Source organism: Balaenoptera musculus, chromosome 3 (assembly GCF_009873245.2).
Source record: "Balaenoptera musculus isolate JJ_BM4_2016_0621 chromosome 3, mBalMus1.pri.v3, whole genome shotgun sequence".
Classification (NCBI taxonomy): domain Eukaryota; kingdom Metazoa; phylum Chordata; class Mammalia; order Artiodactyla; family Balaenopteridae; genus Balaenoptera; species Balaenoptera musculus.
Genome location: NC_045787.1, coordinates 58,095,763 through 58,114,262, shown reverse-complemented (window position 1 = coordinate 58,114,262; position 18,500 = coordinate 58,095,763). Strand labels below are relative to the sequence as shown.

At 39.0% G+C, this 18,500-nt stretch overlaps 2 protein-coding genes across 7 annotated transcripts in view; one reads left to right on the top strand and one right to left on the bottom strand.

Moving 5' to 3' along the window:
* The window catches only part of CERT1 (ceramide transporter 1), a 128,269-nt gene extending 124,397 nt beyond the window's left edge, over positions 1–3,872 (top strand). For all 3 annotated transcript variants that reach the window (XM_036845533.1, XM_036845530.1, XM_036845531.1), the window contains one exon: positions 818–3,872. The gene's annotated coding sequence lies outside the window, so the exon portion shown is untranslated. The remainder of the gene's footprint in view (positions 1–817) is intronic.
* A 12,767-nt stretch (positions 3,873–16,639) lies between these two features.
* Positions 16,640–18,500, bottom strand: part of HMGCR (3-hydroxy-3-methylglutaryl-CoA reductase) — an 86,846-nt gene continuing 84,985 nt past the window's right edge. For 3 of the 4 annotated variants that reach the window (XM_036846336.1, XM_036846335.1, XM_036846337.1), the window contains exon 20: positions 16,640–18,498. In XM_036846336.1, the coding sequence (XP_036702231.1) occupies positions 18,444–18,498 (55 nt within the window). In that variant the 3' untranslated portion in view covers positions 16,640–18,443. The remainder of the gene's footprint in view (positions 18,499–18,500) is intronic. The other variant, XM_036846334.1, reaches the window with a different exon arrangement.

The following is an 18,500-nucleotide window of genomic DNA, read 5'->3' as shown; positions in this document are numbered from 1 at the left end:
CTTAGGGGAAGGAGATGGTAGCATTGTTTGTGGACATGTGTGTGTGTGTGTGTAAAGATAGAACTGGAAAGACTCACTGGCCAAAACTTAGCTCTGGCCTTTGAGTCCAGATTGAGCTTCTTTCTGGCAGAGAACCAAATTTTCATTTACCTAAAGTAAATCTTCATTTACCTGAAGTAATAACTGTTTCATAATAATTTCAGAAGATGTATGTATGAAGTGGATCCTAGCATTGAAACCTTAGGAAAGCTAACATTCTTAATTTTGGTGATGGAGAAATAGTAACTTTCAATAGTGTGTATCATCTTTAGAGAAATTCCATAAAGAGTTAATGAGGCCCAAAGATATTTAAAACTTAGTCAAAACTCTTAAACTCATTTGACACAGTATTTCTTAAGATAAGGCAGACCTCTTTCCCATAGCCTAAATAAATTTTTAAAATTCCTGATAAATGATATTGTATAGCATAGTTTTTAATTGAACACTAAGAAGAAGGAAATTCCAGTTTATGGGATACAGATCCAGAACCTCTACTTGATTCCCTCTTTGCTTCTTGTAGCACATTGCCCTTTTTAGTTTTTTCTAACTTTCGAAACATTTCTTATACCTTCTATTCCTTTCTGAGGATAAATTTCAAATATGTAAAGTGAATAATTTTATATTCTTAAAGGTGAAAAATCCTTAAAATATAAGCTTCGATAAAGATTCTGTGCATTATGAGAATTCAGAAGGTAGGAGTCTGTTCTGGTCGTCCTGCAGCAGCTGTTAGTAAGTGATACAGCGCTGAATGTCTTACCTGCCATTTTCTTCCCTGCAGCGACTGAAGCAAGGCTGTGTGACATTCCATGTTGGAGGAAGAAAATTAAAAAACAAAATTGAATGCTCTAAGCTGGAACATAGGATCTATAGCCTTGTCTATGGCCCAACACCTTGGCCTTGTGTACAAAAGTGAAGAAATACTGCAATAGCAGAGCTGAACATCTTAACACTAGCTGTCTTCTGCTAGATCTCCTCGCTCAGCATATAACTATAAATACATGTAAAATTACATGTATATGGCTATATTTTTATTTGCTTGCTCCTAGAAGAGAAAAAAAATCAACTTTGAATCACAACTAGGAATCGATGCTTTAATTTTTGGAAACTTTTTCAGAATTTTTAATTTACTATGGTTTGGCCTAAGATCCTCAGTTGTACCAGGCTTTGTGCACAAAAGATAAAAGCACAAAAGTTGGACTCACGTGGGGCATGTGCTTTCTGTGCACCAAATTTCTGGATGGGGTTCTTTTTTTAGGCCTACAGTCAAATCTGTGTCCAGAATTTTTTGACTTTTTTGCTTTGTATAATCATAGAATTCATTGCTGCTGATTTCTATAATAATTCATGTTGTCATGTAAAGTGTCTCTTAATAACTGAGGGCTGTCAATAACCTGTGATTTCGCCTTTTCTATAGTCTTACTCCCATGAAGAACTTTGGTTCTGATGGAGAAAGAGTGAAAAGCTTTATTTTTTTCTCCAGATATCTTTATATTTCTATTGTATTTTTAGTTGTGTACTGTGTGCTACAGATTTTTTTCAGTTTGTTACAAACATAATTTGGTAATTTCTAAATTGGTTCTGCCTGCCTCCAAACAGAAACATCTGTACAACCTTATAGGCATAAACTACTTTCTGGTAAAACGGTCAGAATAAAATGAGCTCATGTTTTCCTAAAATTTGTGAGAGGATATACGGTATTACATGTTCCAGCAAATCTCACTATTTGAGTTTGGCATTTGATTCTATATTTCTAGTATTCAGTAACACGTGTTTGTTCTTCTAATTTGGGTCAGTTTAAAAGATACGTTGCAAGATATGCATAGAAAATGTGGGCACCGCTCCTGTTTGCCTCTTGATCAGAAACTTCAGCAGGGCAGTAAAGAAGTCCTTGTGATTCAAACTGAAATTCTTTCTTTAGTTGCTGTAAGAAGTTAAACGTAAAATACCTTTTTTAGTTTTAGGCCCCTTTGAAAAACCCTGAAACATGGAGCAGAGGCAGGGAATGGTACTCATTGAAGTAGAAATGACTGCCCACTTCAGAATCTTCACTGTGTTTATACACAAATGTGCTTAGGTAAATCAGAGGCATTTTGTAGATGCTTTGCTGACTTGTTCATCTCTATAGAAACACAGAAACCAGACCCATTTTGTAAAGCAGAAAATCATGTCACGTGGAACATGTCCTGTATATATTTCCTACATGGTAATGGAGTCTTAATGATAAATGCAAGGTGATAATTTAATGATGGGATTAGTCTGATCACTTAATATACACAATCCTGGAAGTGAATTACTTGCATCAGATAAAGTGGTATTTATTAGTCTGTACAGAGAGGAAAATACATATAAAACATATGCTTACATTACATGCACGCAGATTTCATGCTCCATAAATCTTTTCTATTTTTTAATTTACCTTTCTCTAAATGATGTGCATGGAATATGCCTTATTACAGAAAAATACTATTCATAATTTGACTACAAGGAAAAAGTGCCTACATGGTGGTAATGCTAGTTAAGGCAAATTATCTTATCAGTTTACTACATCACCAGTTAACATTTTATATTGTGATGTTTAAAAAAGAGAAGTTTATACCTCAAATGTGTATTTTATTTTACAATCAGTTGCGGGATTAGGGTTGGGAGTATGGGAGGGTTGGGGAGGGAAGGTTTATTCACCATAGCCACTGATGGGAATCTTCAAAAACAATTCTATATGCCCACTATAAATGTTTCTCTGTTTGCCATTTCTGGTACTATCATGACTAAATTGGATAGCTTTATTTTACAAAGGTATGGAAAGTTTACAGAGCAGTGTCTAAATCTACATTAGTTGCATTTGCACTAAATGTTAACGATATACTTTTGCAATTCTGTAAATAAAATGATTACAGGAAAAATATTTGTATTAAAAAAAAAGAAGAAAAGAAAAAGATAATTGCACTGGTACTTCACTAGGGTTAATCCTGCCCAACCACATTTAGAAATGAGTTGGGGAATATGAAAGGAGTTTAAAAGAGATCAAAATTTGGAGAGGTACTAGACCTTTAGACAGCATTCAGACCCTCTAGAATTATTTCCATAAGGCTAATTCCTACATATTGAATATACATGATGTTTTCTCATCCACAGTTATTTCCTACTTCTCTTCCCCAAGCAAAAAAAAAAGTTATCATTTTACTCTCTTTTCTACTCAGTTACTCTTTTGTACTGTGATAGAAACATGAAAAATATTGGTGATGAGGGGTTTTGTCCCTGAGTGCCCACTGTACAGTTCAAGAGAGCACAGTATTTCACTTGGAATTCAGGGCTCCTGATTTTGAGGTGGAGGTTGATCATAGCAGCTCTTGATTTGGGTTCGCCACAGGGGTAGCCAGACCAAGGAAGAGGATGACTGGGAGGGATGTAGGAATACAAAAGAAGGAAAAGGAGGAATGGGGTTCCCATTTGTTCAGTTTCATCAACTAATTTGTACTCCTATACAACATCAGTGTCAATTGCTATTGAGAAAATTTTAGTTGGGCTGAGCTGGTTCTCTTGTGAAATTGTGCTGATTATCTTTAAGCTTATCAGTTGTTTGTCCAGTTAAACACTTTCACCAGTATTTGATCCAAGTTGTACAGACAGTGTATTTGGATTATTGTCATTGTTCATCTACAGACTCAAAACATAATCATTTTAAAGTACCTTGGGAGTGTGTAGAGTGTATTCTAAATAGCTTTATGATCCTGGTGATGTTTTTAAAAAATAATAAAGTTGGATCTTCCATGTTACAATCACAAAATTAAAACCAGTATTTAAAAGTGGAAAAGTATTAAAATATTATGGACAAATGTGCTGCTTGATTGTTTTTCTTAACCCCCAGGTACTGCCCTACATAATTCTCTGAGTAGTTAAGAGCTTGAAATACTCCAGTTCAATGTTCTTCAAACTGTATGTTGTAACCCGGTTGGGCATCAAGAAAGCTACTGAGTTGCAACCTAAAAAAATTTTAACAAAGTAGAACAGAACGGAATAGATCAAATACATAGGATGTAATAAAGGTAAATATTTTGTGAACCTTTTTACATATATATGCGTATGTATGTATATGCATGTATTGTATATACACAAACAGACGTGTGTGTGTGTGTGTGTAGTAGGTTACAGTTTTAAATGATTTTTTTTTTTTTTTAACCTATGGACCCTGGTCCAAAAGTTTTTTTTCAGTTGCTAGAGAGTGAAGCCATATGCAACTGGGTGTTTCTAAAACCCAGCCAGTCATACACACATGAAAGTTAGCTATATGCGTTTAACCATAAAAAAATCATCCCTCATTTATTTAAATAACATGGCCAGCTCCACTTGTTACACTCAGGGAACTTATGCCCTAGAACCACCATGAGATGGGAAGTGTGGATTTGCAGTTCACTCGGTCATTGGTTTCCTCCATATTGAAAGGCACTGAGCATATTTCTCTCCTGGTGTTCAAAGAGAAATACCATCCAAACAATATGACCTCACATACAAGCCAACTACTTAATCTCAGGGGATGCTGGAGAGAAAATCTGGCTGTTGTGTTGGGTTAATTGACAGAGAAATAGTATTGTCACCCTCATGGCACACTTTTAAGAAGTTTTTCAAGAATAATTTTAACTTACTGCAGCTTTTGCCTTAGGCTTGGCTTTGGAATATAACCTGTAAATACGGTGTAGTTTTTTTTTTTCTTTACTTTTTAAACAGCAGGTCCTTATTAGTCATCTATTTTATACATATTAGTGTATACATGTCAATCCCCATCTCCCAAGTCATCCCACCGTCACCAACCCCCACCCCCACCCCCCCGCTTTTCCCCCTTAGTGTCCATACGTTTGTTCTCTACATCTGTGTCTCTATTTCTGCCTTGCAAACCAGTTCATCTGTACCATTTTTCTAGATTCCATGTATATGCATTAATATACGATATTTGTTTTTCTCTTTCTCACTTGCTTCACTCTGCATGACAGTCTCTAGGTCCATCCACGTCTCTACAAATGACCCGATTTCATCCCTTTTTATGGCTGAGTAATATTCCATTGTATATATGTACCACATCTTTATCCATTCATCTTTCGATGAGCATTTAGGTTGCTTCCATGACCTGGCTATTGTAAATAGTGCTGCAGTGAACATTGGGGTGCATGTGTCCTTTTGAATTCTGGTTTTCTCAGGGTATATGCCCAGTAGTGGGATTGCTGGGTCATATAGTAATTCTATTTTTAGTTTCTAAGGAACATACATACCGTTCTCCATAGTGGCTGTATCAGTTTACATTCCCACCAACAGTGCAAGAGGGTTCCCTTTTCTCCACACCCTCTCCAGCATGTGTTTGTAGATTTTCTGATGATACCCATTTTAACCAGTGTGAGGTGATGCCTCATTGTAGTTTTGATTTGCATATCTCTAATGATTAGTGATGTTGAGCATCCTTTCATATGTCTGTTGCAAATCTGTATATCTTATTTGGAGAAATGTCTAGGTCTTTTGCCCATTTTTGGATTGGGTTGTTTCTATTTTTGATATTCAGCTACATGAGCGGCTTGTATATTTTGGAAGTTAATCCTTTGTCAGTTGCTTCATTTGCAAATACTTTCTCCCATTCTGAGGGTTGTCTTTTCATCTTGTTTATAGTTTCCTTTGCTGTGCAAAAGCTTTTAAGTTTCATTAAAAGTTTCATTTGTTTATTTTTGTTTTTATTTCCATTACTCTACGAGGTGGGTCAAAAAAGATCTTGCTGCGATTTATGTCAAAGAGTGTTCTTCCTATATTTTCCTCTAAGAGTTTTATGGTGTCCGGTCTTACATTTAGGTCTTTAATCCATTTGGAGTTTATTTTTGTGTATGGTGTTACGGAGTGTTCTAATTTCATCCTTTTACATGTAGCTGTCCAGTTTTCCCAGCACCACTTATTGAAGAGACTGTCTTTTCTCCATTGTATATCCTTGCCTCCTTTGTCATAGATTAGTTGACCATAGGTGTGTGGGTTTATCTCTGGGCTTTCTATCCTGTTCCAATGCTCTACATTTCTGTTTTTGTGCCAGTACCATATTTTCTTGATTACTGTAGGTTTGTAGTATAGTCTGAAGTCAAGGAGTCTGATTCCTCCAGCTCCGTTTTTTTTCCCTCAAGATTGCTTTGGCTATTCAGGATCTTTTGTGTCTCCATACAAATTTTAAGATTTTTTGTTCTAGTTCCGTTTTGTTCTAATGCCACTGGTAATTTGATGGGGATTGCATTGAATCTGTAGATTGCTTTGGGTAGTATAGTCATTTTCACAATATTGATTCTTCCAATCCAAGAACATGGTATATATCTCTCCATCTGTTTGTGTCATCTTAGATTTCTTTCATCAGTGTCGTTATAGGTTTCTGAGTACAGGTCTTTTACCTCCTTAGGTAGGTTTATTCCTAGGTATTTTATTCTTTTTGTTGCAATAGTGAATGGGATTGTTTCCTTAATTTCTCTTTCTGATCTTTCATTGTTAGTGTATAGGAATTCAAAAGATTTCTGTGCATTAATTTTGTATCCTGCAACTTTACCAAATTCATTGATTAGCTCTAGTAGTTTTCTGGTGGCATCTTTAGGATTATCTATGTATAGTATCATGTCATCTGCAAACAGTGACTGTTCTACTTCTTCTTTTCCAATTTTTATTCCTTTTATTTATTTTTCTTCTCTGATTGCTGTGGCTAGGACTTCCAAAACTATGTTGAATAAGAGTGGCGAGAGTGGACATCCTTGTCTTATTCCTGATGTTAGAGGAAATGCTTTCAGTTTTTCACCATTGAGAGTGATGTTTGCTGTTGGTTTGTCATATATGGCCTTTATTATGATGAGGTAGGTTCCCTCTGTGCCCACTTTCTGGAGAGTTTTTGTCCTAAATGGGTGTTGAATTTTGTCAAAAGCTTTTCCTACATCTATTGAGCTAATCATATGGTTTTTATTCAATTTGTTAATATGGTATATCACATTGATTGATTTGCATATATTGAAGAATCCTTGCATCCCTGGATAAATCCCACTTGATCATGGTGTATGATCCTTTTAATGTGTTGTTGGATTCTGTTTGCCAGTATTTTGTTGAGGATTTTTGCATCTATGTTCATCAGTGATATTGGTCTGTAATTTTCCTTTTTTGTAGTATCTTTGTCTGGTTTTGGTATCAGGGTGATGGTGGCCTCGTAGAATGAGTTTGGGAGTGTTCCTTCCTCTGTACTTTTTTGGAAGAGTTTGAGAAGGATGGATGTTAGCTCTTCTCTATGTTTGATAGAATTCACCTGTGAAGCCATCTGGTCCTGGACTTTTTTGTTGGAAGATTTTTAATCACAGTTTCAATTTCATTACTTGTGATTGGTCTGTGCATATTTTCTGTATCTTCCTGGTTCAGTCTTGGAAGGTTATACCTTTCTAAGAATTTGTCCATTTCTTCCAGGTTGTCCATTTTATTGGCATAGAGTTGCTTGTAGTAGTCTCTTAGGATGCTTTGTATTTCTGCGGTGTCTGTTGTAACTTCTCCTTTTTCATTTCTAATTTTACTGATTTGAGTCCTCTCCCTCTTTTTCTTGATGAGTCTGGCTAAAGGTTTATCAATTTTGTTTATCTTGTCAAAGAACCAGCTTTTAGTTTTATTGATCTTTGTTATTGTTTTCTTTGTTTCTATTTCATTTATTTCTGCTCTGATCTTTATGATTTCTTTCCTTCTGCTAACTTTGGGTTTTGTTTGTTCTTCTTTCTCTAGTTGCTTTAGGTGTAAGCTTAGGTTGTTTATTTGATATTTTTCTTGTTTCTTGAGGTGGGATTGTATTGCTATAAACTTCCCTCTTTGAACTGCTTTTGCTGTATCCCATAGGTCTTGGATCGTCGTGTTTTCGTTGTCATTTGTCTCTAGGTATTTTTTGATTTCCTCTTTGATTTCTTCAGTGATCTCTTGGTTATTTAGTAACGTATTGTTTAGCCTCCATGTGTTTATGCTTTTTACGTTTTCTTCCCTGTAATTGATTTCTAATCTCATAGCATTGTGATTGGAAAAGATGCTTGATATGATTTCAGTTTTCTAAAATTTACCAAGGCTTGACTTGTGACCCAAGATGTGATCTATCCTGGAGAATGTTCTGTGTGCACTTGAGAAGAAAGTGTGATCTGCTGTTTTTGGATGGAATGTCCTATAAATATCAATTCTGTCTGGTCTGTCGTGTCATTTAAAGCTTGTGTTTCCTTATTTTCTGTCTGGATGATCTGTCCATCGGTGTAAGTGAGGTGTTAAAATCCCCCACTATTATTGTGTCACTGTCGATTTCTTCTCTTATAGCTGTTAGCATTTGCCTTATGTATTGAGGTGCTCCTATGTTGGGTGCATAAACATTTATAATTCTTACATCTTCTTCTTGGATTGATCTCTTGATCATAATGTAGTGTCCTTTCTTGTCTCTTGTAACATTCTTTATTTTAAAGCCTATTTTATCTGATGTGAGTATTGCTACTCCAGCTTTCTTTTGATTTCCATTTGCATGGAATATCTTTTTCCATCCCCTCACTTTCAGACTGTATGTGTCCCTAGGTCTGAAGTGGGTCTCTTGTAGACAGCATATATATGGATCTTGTTTTTGTATCCATTCAGCGAGCCTGTGTCTTTTGGTTGGAGCATTTAATCCATTCACGTTTAAGGTAATTATTGATATGTATGTTCCTATTACCATTTTCTTAATTGTTTTGGGTTTGTTTTTGTGGGTCCTTTTCTTCTCTTGTGTTTCCCACTTAGAGAAGTTCCTTTAGCATTTGTTGTAGAGCCAGTTTGCTGGTGCTGAATTCTCTTAGCTTTTGCTTGTCTGTAAAGCTTTTGATTTCTCCATCGAATCTGAATGAGATCCTTGCTGGGTAGAGTTATCTTGGTTGTAGGTTCTTCCCTTTCATCACTTTAAATATATCATGTCACTCCCTCCAGGCTTGTAGAGTTTCTGCTGAGAAAACAGCTGTTAACCTTATGGGAGTTCCCTTGTATGTTATTTGTTGTTTTTCCCTTGTTGCTTTTAATAATTTTTCTTTGTCTTTAATTTTTCTCAGTTTCATTACTGTGTGTCTCAGTGTGTTTCTCCTTGGGATTCTCTGTGCTTCCTGGACTTGGGTGGCTATTTCCTTTCCCATGTTAGGGAAGTTGTCGACAGTAATCTCTTCAAATATTTTCTTGGGTTCTTTCTCTCCTTTCTCCTTCTGGGACCCCTATAATGTGAATGTTGGTGCATCTAATGTTGTCCCAGAGGTCTCTTAGGCTGTCATTTCTTTTCTTTTTTCTTTATTCTGTTCCACAGCAGTGAATTCCACCATTCTGTCTTCCAGGTCACTTATCCGTTCTTCTGCCTCAGTTATTCTGCTATTGATTCCTTCTAGTGTATTTTTCATTTCAGTTATTGTATTGTTCATCTCTGTTTGTTTGTTCTTTAATTCTTCTAGGTGTTTGTTCTCTAATTCTTCTAGGTCTTTGTTAAACATTTCTTGCATGTTCTCAATCTTTCCCTCCATTCTTTTTCCGAGGTCCTGGATCATCTTCACTATCATTATTCTCAGTTCTTTTTCTGAAGTTTGCCTATCTCCACTTCATTTAGTTGTTTTTCTGAGGTTTTACCTTGTTCCTTCACCTGGTACATAGTCCTCTGTCTTTTCATTTTGTCTGTCTTTCTATGAATGTGGTTTTCGTTCCACAGGCTGCAGGATTGTAGTTCTTCTTGCTTCTTCTGTCTGCGCTCTGCTGGATGAGGCTATGTAAGAGGCTTGTATAAGCTTTCTGATGGGAGGGACTGGTGGTGGGTAGAGCTGGGTGTTGCTCTGGTGGGCAGAGCTCAGTAAAACTTTAGTCTGCTTGTCTGCTGATGGGTGGGGCTGGGTTCCCTCCCTGTTGGTTGTTTGGCCTGAGGTGACCCAACACTGGAGCCTACCTGAGCTCTTTGGTGGGGCTAATGACAGATTCTGGGAGGGCTCACGCCAAGGAGTACTTCCCAGAACTTCTGCCAGTGTCCTCGTCCCCGCAGTGAGCCACAGCTGCCCCCTGCGTCTGCAGGAGACCCTGCAACACTAGCAGGTAGGTCTGGTTCAGTCTCCTATGGGATCACTGCTCCTTCCCCTGGGTCCCGATGTGCACACTACTTTGTGTGTGCCCTCCAAGAGTGGAGTCTCTGTTTCCCCCAGTCCTGTCGAAGTCCTGTAATCAAATCCCACTAGCCTTCAAAGTCTGATTCTCTAGGAATTCCTCCTCCCATTGCTGGACCCCCAGGTTGGGAAGCTTGACGTGGGGCTCAGAACCTTCACTTCAGTGGGTGGACTTCTATGGTATAAGTATTCTCCAGTCTGTGAGTCACCCACCCAGCAGTTATGGGATTTGATTTTACTGTGATTGTGCCTCTCCTACCATCTCATTGTGGCTTCTCCTTTGTCTTTGGATGTGGGGTATCTTTTTTGGTGAGTTCCAGTGTCTTCCTGTCAATGATTGTTCAGCAGTTAGTTGTGATTCCAGTGCTCTCACAAGAGGGAGTGAGCACACGTCCTTCTCCATCTTGAACCAATCTCCAAAATTAGAAAGGTGTAGTTCTAACTAGCTGTTTTCAATTGAACTGTTTTTATAGTGTCTTCCAGATTTCTCGCCATTGTTTGAACTAGATTACCAGAGGGCTCATATTGTTGGCATTTGCATTGTCTTCCGATTAAGAAATTTTTTGTGAACCCTCTTTGTACACTTTGAATAGCCTTAAACAAGTATCATAAAGTTAAACTACTTTATTTGGCCTCTTTGTTCTGCTGCAAAGAATTCTGTGAGTTTAGTGCTAGAACAAATCTTAATGATCTTTGAAGTTACTAAAAGATGCCCAACCAGGATTTTCTCATCACCCAGGCTTTAGGATTGTTGAGGTGCTAAATGAGAATGTCTCCATTACGTATACCACATACCTTGCCTGCGTTTTATCTAACTTCCTCCCTTACAACATGCTGGGTGGCAGCAGCAGTGGTTGGTGGTGGTAGTAGTCGGTGGTACCACCCGTATTATAAAGGTAAGGAAATGGGCCAGGATTCCAGGCCTACTGAGTGAATCTCAAGTCTTTTCTCTCTGTTAGACTCTGCTACTTTTTAGTGCCTTATGTATTTAATGTCTAGAATATAGTGTTTAGCAGAATAGGAAGAGCTGACATGCTTGAAGACTAGAACTTTGGGGGTAGAGGTCTTAACATCACACACTTCAGTATTGGCTTCACAAAACCACAATACCTACATGTCATAAAACCCCACCAGATCTATAAATTTTGTCTTAAAGGTTAAATCTGGCCTTCATTTGGTGCCTTAACTGCCTTCCTGTCTTCCAGTTTGGAAGGATGAAACATCACCACAAGCCCAAGGAGGGTATTTTATCTTGGATTTTTCAACCCAAGGATGAGATTCAACATAGCTATCACTTTTGTGGGCAGCCTGCTGCAAAATGACCACTGAGGTAGTGACTGAAACATGCTTTGGATCCACCCCTAGTCAGTTTACTGTGATTCTTTTCTATTACTACTTCTTGCAATTGGGAGACCCAAGTGGTAGCTGGGCCCAGCATCAGGGAATCCTTGTGTGGCAATTAAGTCAAGATGTCGTCAACATCCAGCAATTTTAGCAATATAGATATGTAGCACTAATCCTACAGCACCCAAAACAAGTTGCAGAGAAATACTTGTTGAGCACCTACTACATGCCATGCAGTGCTCCAGGATTAAGGATACAGCAACAAACAGAACATCTGGCCTTCATTGTTTTTGTCATAACCAAGCTTTTTAGAAATGCACCTAAACTAAGAGGAAATAGACTTTGAGATCAAGAGCATTTCAATACAGTGCATTAATGGTAGACTTAACCACATTTGAGGTGTGTGAAAGTCTTTTTGATTCTTGGTTCTCAGTTGTGTCCTCAAAAGGTAGATAGGGAATGGATTGTTGCTGTGTTTTAACAAGTTCACCAACTTCTGTGCACGTCAGTAGCACCAAATTAGTAAGCTGGTCTACTCTGCTGAGTATTTAAAACTACAATTTATTTTGTGGTTTGTGACTTTGACTTTTCATTTGTAACATCCAGTAGATTTTTCTCTTACTTCTAAGTGTATTTCTCCCCATGTTTCTGCATACCATGCATTCAACAAACTGAAAGGAATGAAATTTAGAAGCCAGAAGACCAGAGTTTTTCTGGCTGTCTCACTTGAACACCTTTGATCTTGCCAAGACATTTTGATGTCTCTAAATCTATTTTTCTCTTCCATAAAATAATATGAAATCATCTACATCACAGGATTGTTTGGGGAAGAGTGTGATAATGTATTCAAAACACTTTGCACTCTACCGTGCAAATGTAAGGAACGATTTGGTCAACCACAAATATGTGCTATATACTGTCTTTTGAGTGCTGAAGGCAGGAAGCTGAATAAGACACAGGAATAATGACAAGAAGCACGCAAACATTTTGGGGCTTTGAGCCAAACCGTAAGTCATGTGGGGTTTAGCCTATAGGGTATGTCTAATGAGGGAGAAAACCAGAAAGAGGCAGAGGCCTCTTTTCATGGAAAACCTTCATGGTTTTCATGGAAAACCTTGAATGCTGTGCAAAGTAGCTTGATCTTCATTCTATCAGTAATGGCCATCACTGAAGGGCTTTCTTGAGCATTGTTTTACATATCTAAGAAAAATCAGTGGGACTTGGTGCCTGGTGGTTTGGATGTAGAATAAGTCAACCATTAATGTTGTTTTTACTTGTGTATAATTCTCATGCTAATGTCAGAAATAGTGACAATTATAATGTCAGTAATAATAGTGACAGCTTTTAAAACTTGGGAAATGAAAGTGATAGCGCCTCAAACAAGCTGCCCAGCAGTCACTGCCAAGCTTGTAAGTGAATGGGGAAGCATTCAGAGCTGAAGAATCAGGGTAGAGATGAGTCTCCTAAGTGATCTCTTTTCTCCTGATCGAGTTATCCTTTAATACCTAATGCCTCTTGCTAAATGTTTCAATAGTGCGCTTATCTCCAAGGACTGAGTCCACACTCCTTGACTTCAGTCTGATGTTCAAGGTATCGTTTAAGAGTTTGGCCTTACTGCATCTGCCTTACCAGCCTGCCTCTCTTGGTCCCCTCTACAAATAAATCATCCCATCCAGGTGGACTTACTCCAGTCACTCAGTGATCCATGCTCACCTTCGAAGGAACGTCTCTCTCTCCTCCCTTCAGTCAACATCCAGAACCTACTTCAGGGTCCCAATTTCTGACCTTAACTATACCAGCCCCCTCAACCCTCAACTCTTCCTCTCCAGTTGTATGTGCTTTTCCCATCATACTTGGATTATGCAACTACTATGACATTGCTGTTGTATTAATCTATCAGCTCTACTAATAAGCTAGACTCTAGCTTATCAGCACAATTGGCTCGTGTATATACAGGAGGAGGGAGTAAATAAAGCATTTCATGGAATTTGTAGAGCCAGGTAAGGGCTTAGAAGCCAGCCAATCCAACTATGTCATTATACAAATAAGGAAACTGAGGGAAAGAAACACGAAGCCAATAACCCAAGGTATCACAGCTAGTGGCAGAGCCTTGACTGAAATGGAGGTCTCTGGATTCCCAGCTCCCTCAACACTGCCATTGTCTTCCTATTGTAACTAACTATTATTTTCTCTTTGGAGTAAGTCCTAATTACAAATTTATTGTGTCAGTCATTCAACAACATGGAGGACCATTAATTTTAAGGTAGTGTACTAGGTTACAAGACAAGACATGGTGCCTGTCTTCAAGAGACCTTGGTCTGGAGGAGAATGTGGGCAAGATGTACCACTGAAATATGGAAACAAAAAATTTCAACTTTTATTTGTTTTATTTTTATCATTTTAGTTTTGTTTTTTCTGATGGAATGCTCAAGGTTGTTCAAGGTTTGTATTCTACTGGCCTGGGTAGGCACTGTTCTAAAAGCAAGTTAAAAATGGGCCTTTCCTCAAGAGCTTTCCATTTAAAGTTGTTAAATTATCCAGGCTATACCAGCAAGCCAGCTTCAAGCTTTGGCTACTTACCAAGGGTTGTGCAGTGTGGGTGAGATCATCCAGATCTGCTGAAGGAACCATGGCCAGAGGTGAGTGGGCTGCTCACACACACCCGAGTCTACTTTCCTATTAAAAGCAATAAAGGTTTAAAAATGAGGTAAGTTGTTCACAGGTCGTACCCTAGATCAGAAGAGACTGAGGCAGGAAGTGCACCAAAACTTGGGTGGGTTTTGACCATTAAGAGCCCTGAGGCTATAGCCCTAGTCCACACGGTGAAATGGGCAGGGAGGTAGGGGCACCAGTGTTTATCTCCTTTGTGAACTAAGGGCTAGGAGAGAGCTGCAGAATGAGGTTCTTCCATCACACATCATTTAGGGCTAATACTACTCTGGATTTGCTTTACTGTGTCCACTGCTTTTAACATACAATCCCAGCTGATTTTGCTGTGGAGACAGAGACAGAATTGCTCCCTTCACTGTCCCCTCCCTCCACTTCACCCACTAAACCCTGTTTACCATTTCAAATTTCAAGTGACAGGAAAGCAAAGAAGTTCCATAATCAACACAGGCTAGTGACTGCAGTCCTTTTCTTTTGGATTACTTCCTGATACTTTCTTGCCAAGTTGCCTTGACAAAACACACAAGGTACCTGTGTGCTTTATGTTAGTAAATGGCACAGGGCCCTACTGCCTTTAGCCTCTCTGCCCTCTGGCTTCAGAATTGACCAGTCGAATGGTCTGTGGAATCAGCTTCTTGCCTCTGAGTGATCCTGCTCCAGTGCCGCAATCCCGGGAAGTTAAAGTATCAATACAAAGCAGTCAAACTTTGGGGCCACAGCGTGGGTGAGGTGAGAGTACTGAGCAGGGAATGGTATATACACGAACCTCTTTAAAGGTAGACTTTTTCCCCTTTGGTCCCCCACTGTCTCATTTGGGAGAGAGCAGAGACCAAGGGGTAGGAAAGTGAGGGGAGTAAGTGGCTAAAAATGTCTTTTTCTGGGGCAGTCATTCCATTCTTTGAAAATGCAGAGAATTTGGTGTATGGGGGGGTGGTTCACAGGTTGGGGGGCAGTAGGGGAGACACAAACCCAAATAACATACCTTCTAGTTGGTTCTCTCTCTAGGACTAATTCTGTCTTATTAAGCAGCACTTGGCCTCTCCATGGGTGTCTGCTAACTGTGTGCTTCTGAATAAACACAACTTTCTAATGCCATTTATTCACAGTAACACCAGGCACTTCACACTGAAACCCAGCACCATTAGAGCAGCAACAGCAATACTAGAAAGAAATGCGGAAGTCCCAGCCCCACCCCAGACCAAGGGAATCAGGAGCCCAGGTGAGTGTGCTGCACTGGAGCTGGAGAATCCCTGCATTACAGCACTCTCTCGTGTTCCACCTCCTAACTCCAGCTGGTGACAGTCTCTCCCACTGGCCTTAGAGAACAACTGTGTGGAAGTGCCTCACATCCTGATACAAGAGCACCCACACCTCCCTCAGGAGCTCCCAAACTTGCTCAGGAGGAAAAGAACAAAAAGTATAAGTGTGTGTGATGGGAGGAGGGGTTCCATGCATATCATAATGAAAAGGGAATCTGTTAAGATATAAATAAATCATTTGCCATCTTCTTTTGGCTTGCAGTGTAGAAGTTATCTATTATGTTTGCTAACTGGGCAAAGTTCATTCTTAATAAATTCAAGTCATGTCCAGAACAGAAAGACAGCTTGAGAAACACTGGTCTTGAAAAAAAATTCCTATAGTGAATTTACTGCTGTTACTTGAACCTTCTGTACACGGCGGATTTGTATTGATGTTTTGCTGTTCCGCTGTTCCGTGTCCTCTTGTTTGAGCTCAGACCCTTCAATGTGAGATGTTCTCTTTGGATTTAATTCTCCATCCTCTCCAAAGATGAGGAAAAATCCTGTGCTGCCACATGCATCTCACCGCTCATCAAATCACCCGAGCAGTAAGGGGACGAAACTTCTTCCCCATCTCCTGTCCAGCTTGCCCCACTCTCAAGAGGGCCGACCAGACAAGTGATCACATGCCATTTGGGGAGAAAAATTCAAAATGATTTTCAAGTATCTGGGCTTGGTTCTTAGTGGCTCATACATACCTGTTCACCTCTAACTATGGCAGAAGTATAGTCAAAAATCACCAGTAACTGGGATTTTAAAGAGGCCGGCCTCAGCTATATAAGCGGTACTTTCAGTTGATACAGCTTATGTACATACCTGCAATGGCCATTTGGTTTTGGCTGCCCAACCTTTGTGGCCTCTTCCTCTCAACTAACCGTCACACCCCCAATATCCAAAAGTAGTCCACGATGATAAATCTGAACTATTCAAAGTATAAGGAAGGTAGTTTTAATGTACGTATAACCTTGACCTGCTGTTCCTGTTGTAGAGTGGGAGAAGACAATGGGAATGATAAATGGGTCTTGGGACACCTAGTGTGAATTACAGGGTACCACTCTGGCCAGACTTTAAAGCTTCCAGGTCTCAGGCAGGCCTATGGTTAATCCAAACAAAAAAGGTTACTGCTTACACTTATCAGTATTAACCTCCTTTTCATAATTTACTGGAACTGGGGGAAAAAAGTATAACAAAATGTACACAATTTAGTAACTGTACAAAACATTAGTTTAGCAAGATATTGGTTACAGTCACCAAAATGAAGACTCAGAATACTTCTCACTGCCACTTGCATGAAAAATTCAGATAAATAAGTCACTGGCTGAAAAGTCACAACAGAAGCAATTTAAACTTTACATACAACAGAAAATGTCAATCTTCCCCAACAATGCAGACACAATCACTCAGAGGCTCTCCGTGCTGCCACGGCTCTCCTGGAATGTTTCTCAGAGTCCATCTTCTACATGAGCCATCAGCTTTCCAAGACCAACACTTGAAGCATTAGATGTAATACAAAATAAGGAGTTCTTTATTATTTATACAAAAGTTGTACATTAAAAAAAAAAGTAAGATTCAACAACTCTGCTGACCCCCTGAGGAAGATTTTATGGGTCCATCAAAGAGCCCTGTGTGGATGTTTCAGTCACCAACCTCCTGGCCACAGGACAAGGGACACTCCCTCCACGGCCATTCACACGGCGCCTTCACTGGCTCTGAAAGCTGACTTTCCCCTTCATTAGGCTCAACAAGCAAGCCAGGCTTTCCTGGACAACATTAAAGAACACTGCCTTCTCTGGCCCAAGCTTAGAGTGTTTTACCAGTATATCGGGTGATTTTTGTTTATTTCTTGAACACTTTCAATAAACTCCCAGCACAAGAAGCTTTATTACAACATACACAGATTTGGTACAGTTCTTTACAAAAAACTACCTAGATTTTTCAGCTAAATAAATTTAAGTGTCTTCTAAGAAATTAAACTTGGCTTCGAGAAATGGTAATTTTCTTCCAAACCTGTGTTTTCTACCCCCTGAGTTCTAAGAGAGGTCACAGACTTGTATGTCATTGATATAAAGAGTCACCTTTGTCTAAGCAATATTAAGAGCTCTTGTATCTTTCATAAAAAGCACAAAACTCTGTTTCTTAAAGGCTTATATGCTGAAAGATATGTTATAGCCAATCTAGACAAACATTTGTATTTAGACAAGAGTCCTCTCTGAACAAACAGCCTGCAGAGATAAATGCAGTGATCTTGTTTCTTGAAAGAGAACTATTTAGCACTGCTTAGCACATTATTCTGTAATTTGGGAATAAGAGTAAATCTTCCTTTGAAGAAAGCAGGTCCCCTTCTGAAGAATCATCATGTTGCCTGTCCCCGCAAAAATCAAAATAGACCAGCACCAAATGAAGTATTCGTTTACAAAAAAATAAACTTAGCTCTCTTTTTTTTTTAAAGGTCTACAACCCAGACTTAATAAATTAACTATGAAATCAGGAGTTTTGTCAGCTATAATATAATTTAAAAATCCATTTTCAACCCAGGATTGGGGCTGGGGCGGGTGTGGACAGGAGGAGGGTTTAATCTCACACTGATCACCATGAACTCCAAGCATTTTATCAAAAGAAAACTTGGTTTTCCAGCTGTATTCTCTTTCAGAAGTGTGCTGTAGATTACCATCTGTGATACTGTAAAGGCATAATGTCCATGTTGAGATCTTTCCAAAGAGCACAGCATGTAAAGCATGTAAACTTCTCAGATCTGAGAACTCTGCCTGGAAAGAAGAACCTCAGACTTTCTGAAAGAGCCAAAAACCAAGCAGTTGTCTCACTGATCATGTCTATTCATCCTCAACAAGACACTGCATCGAGCTTGTTTAATTCACAGATTTTATGTTAGTCCTTTAGAACCCAACGCCTGTGTTTCAGTTCTGAACTGTCGGGCTATTCAAGCTGCCTTCTTAGTGCAAGTTCCTTGGAGGTCTTGTAAATTTACCTTTGACCT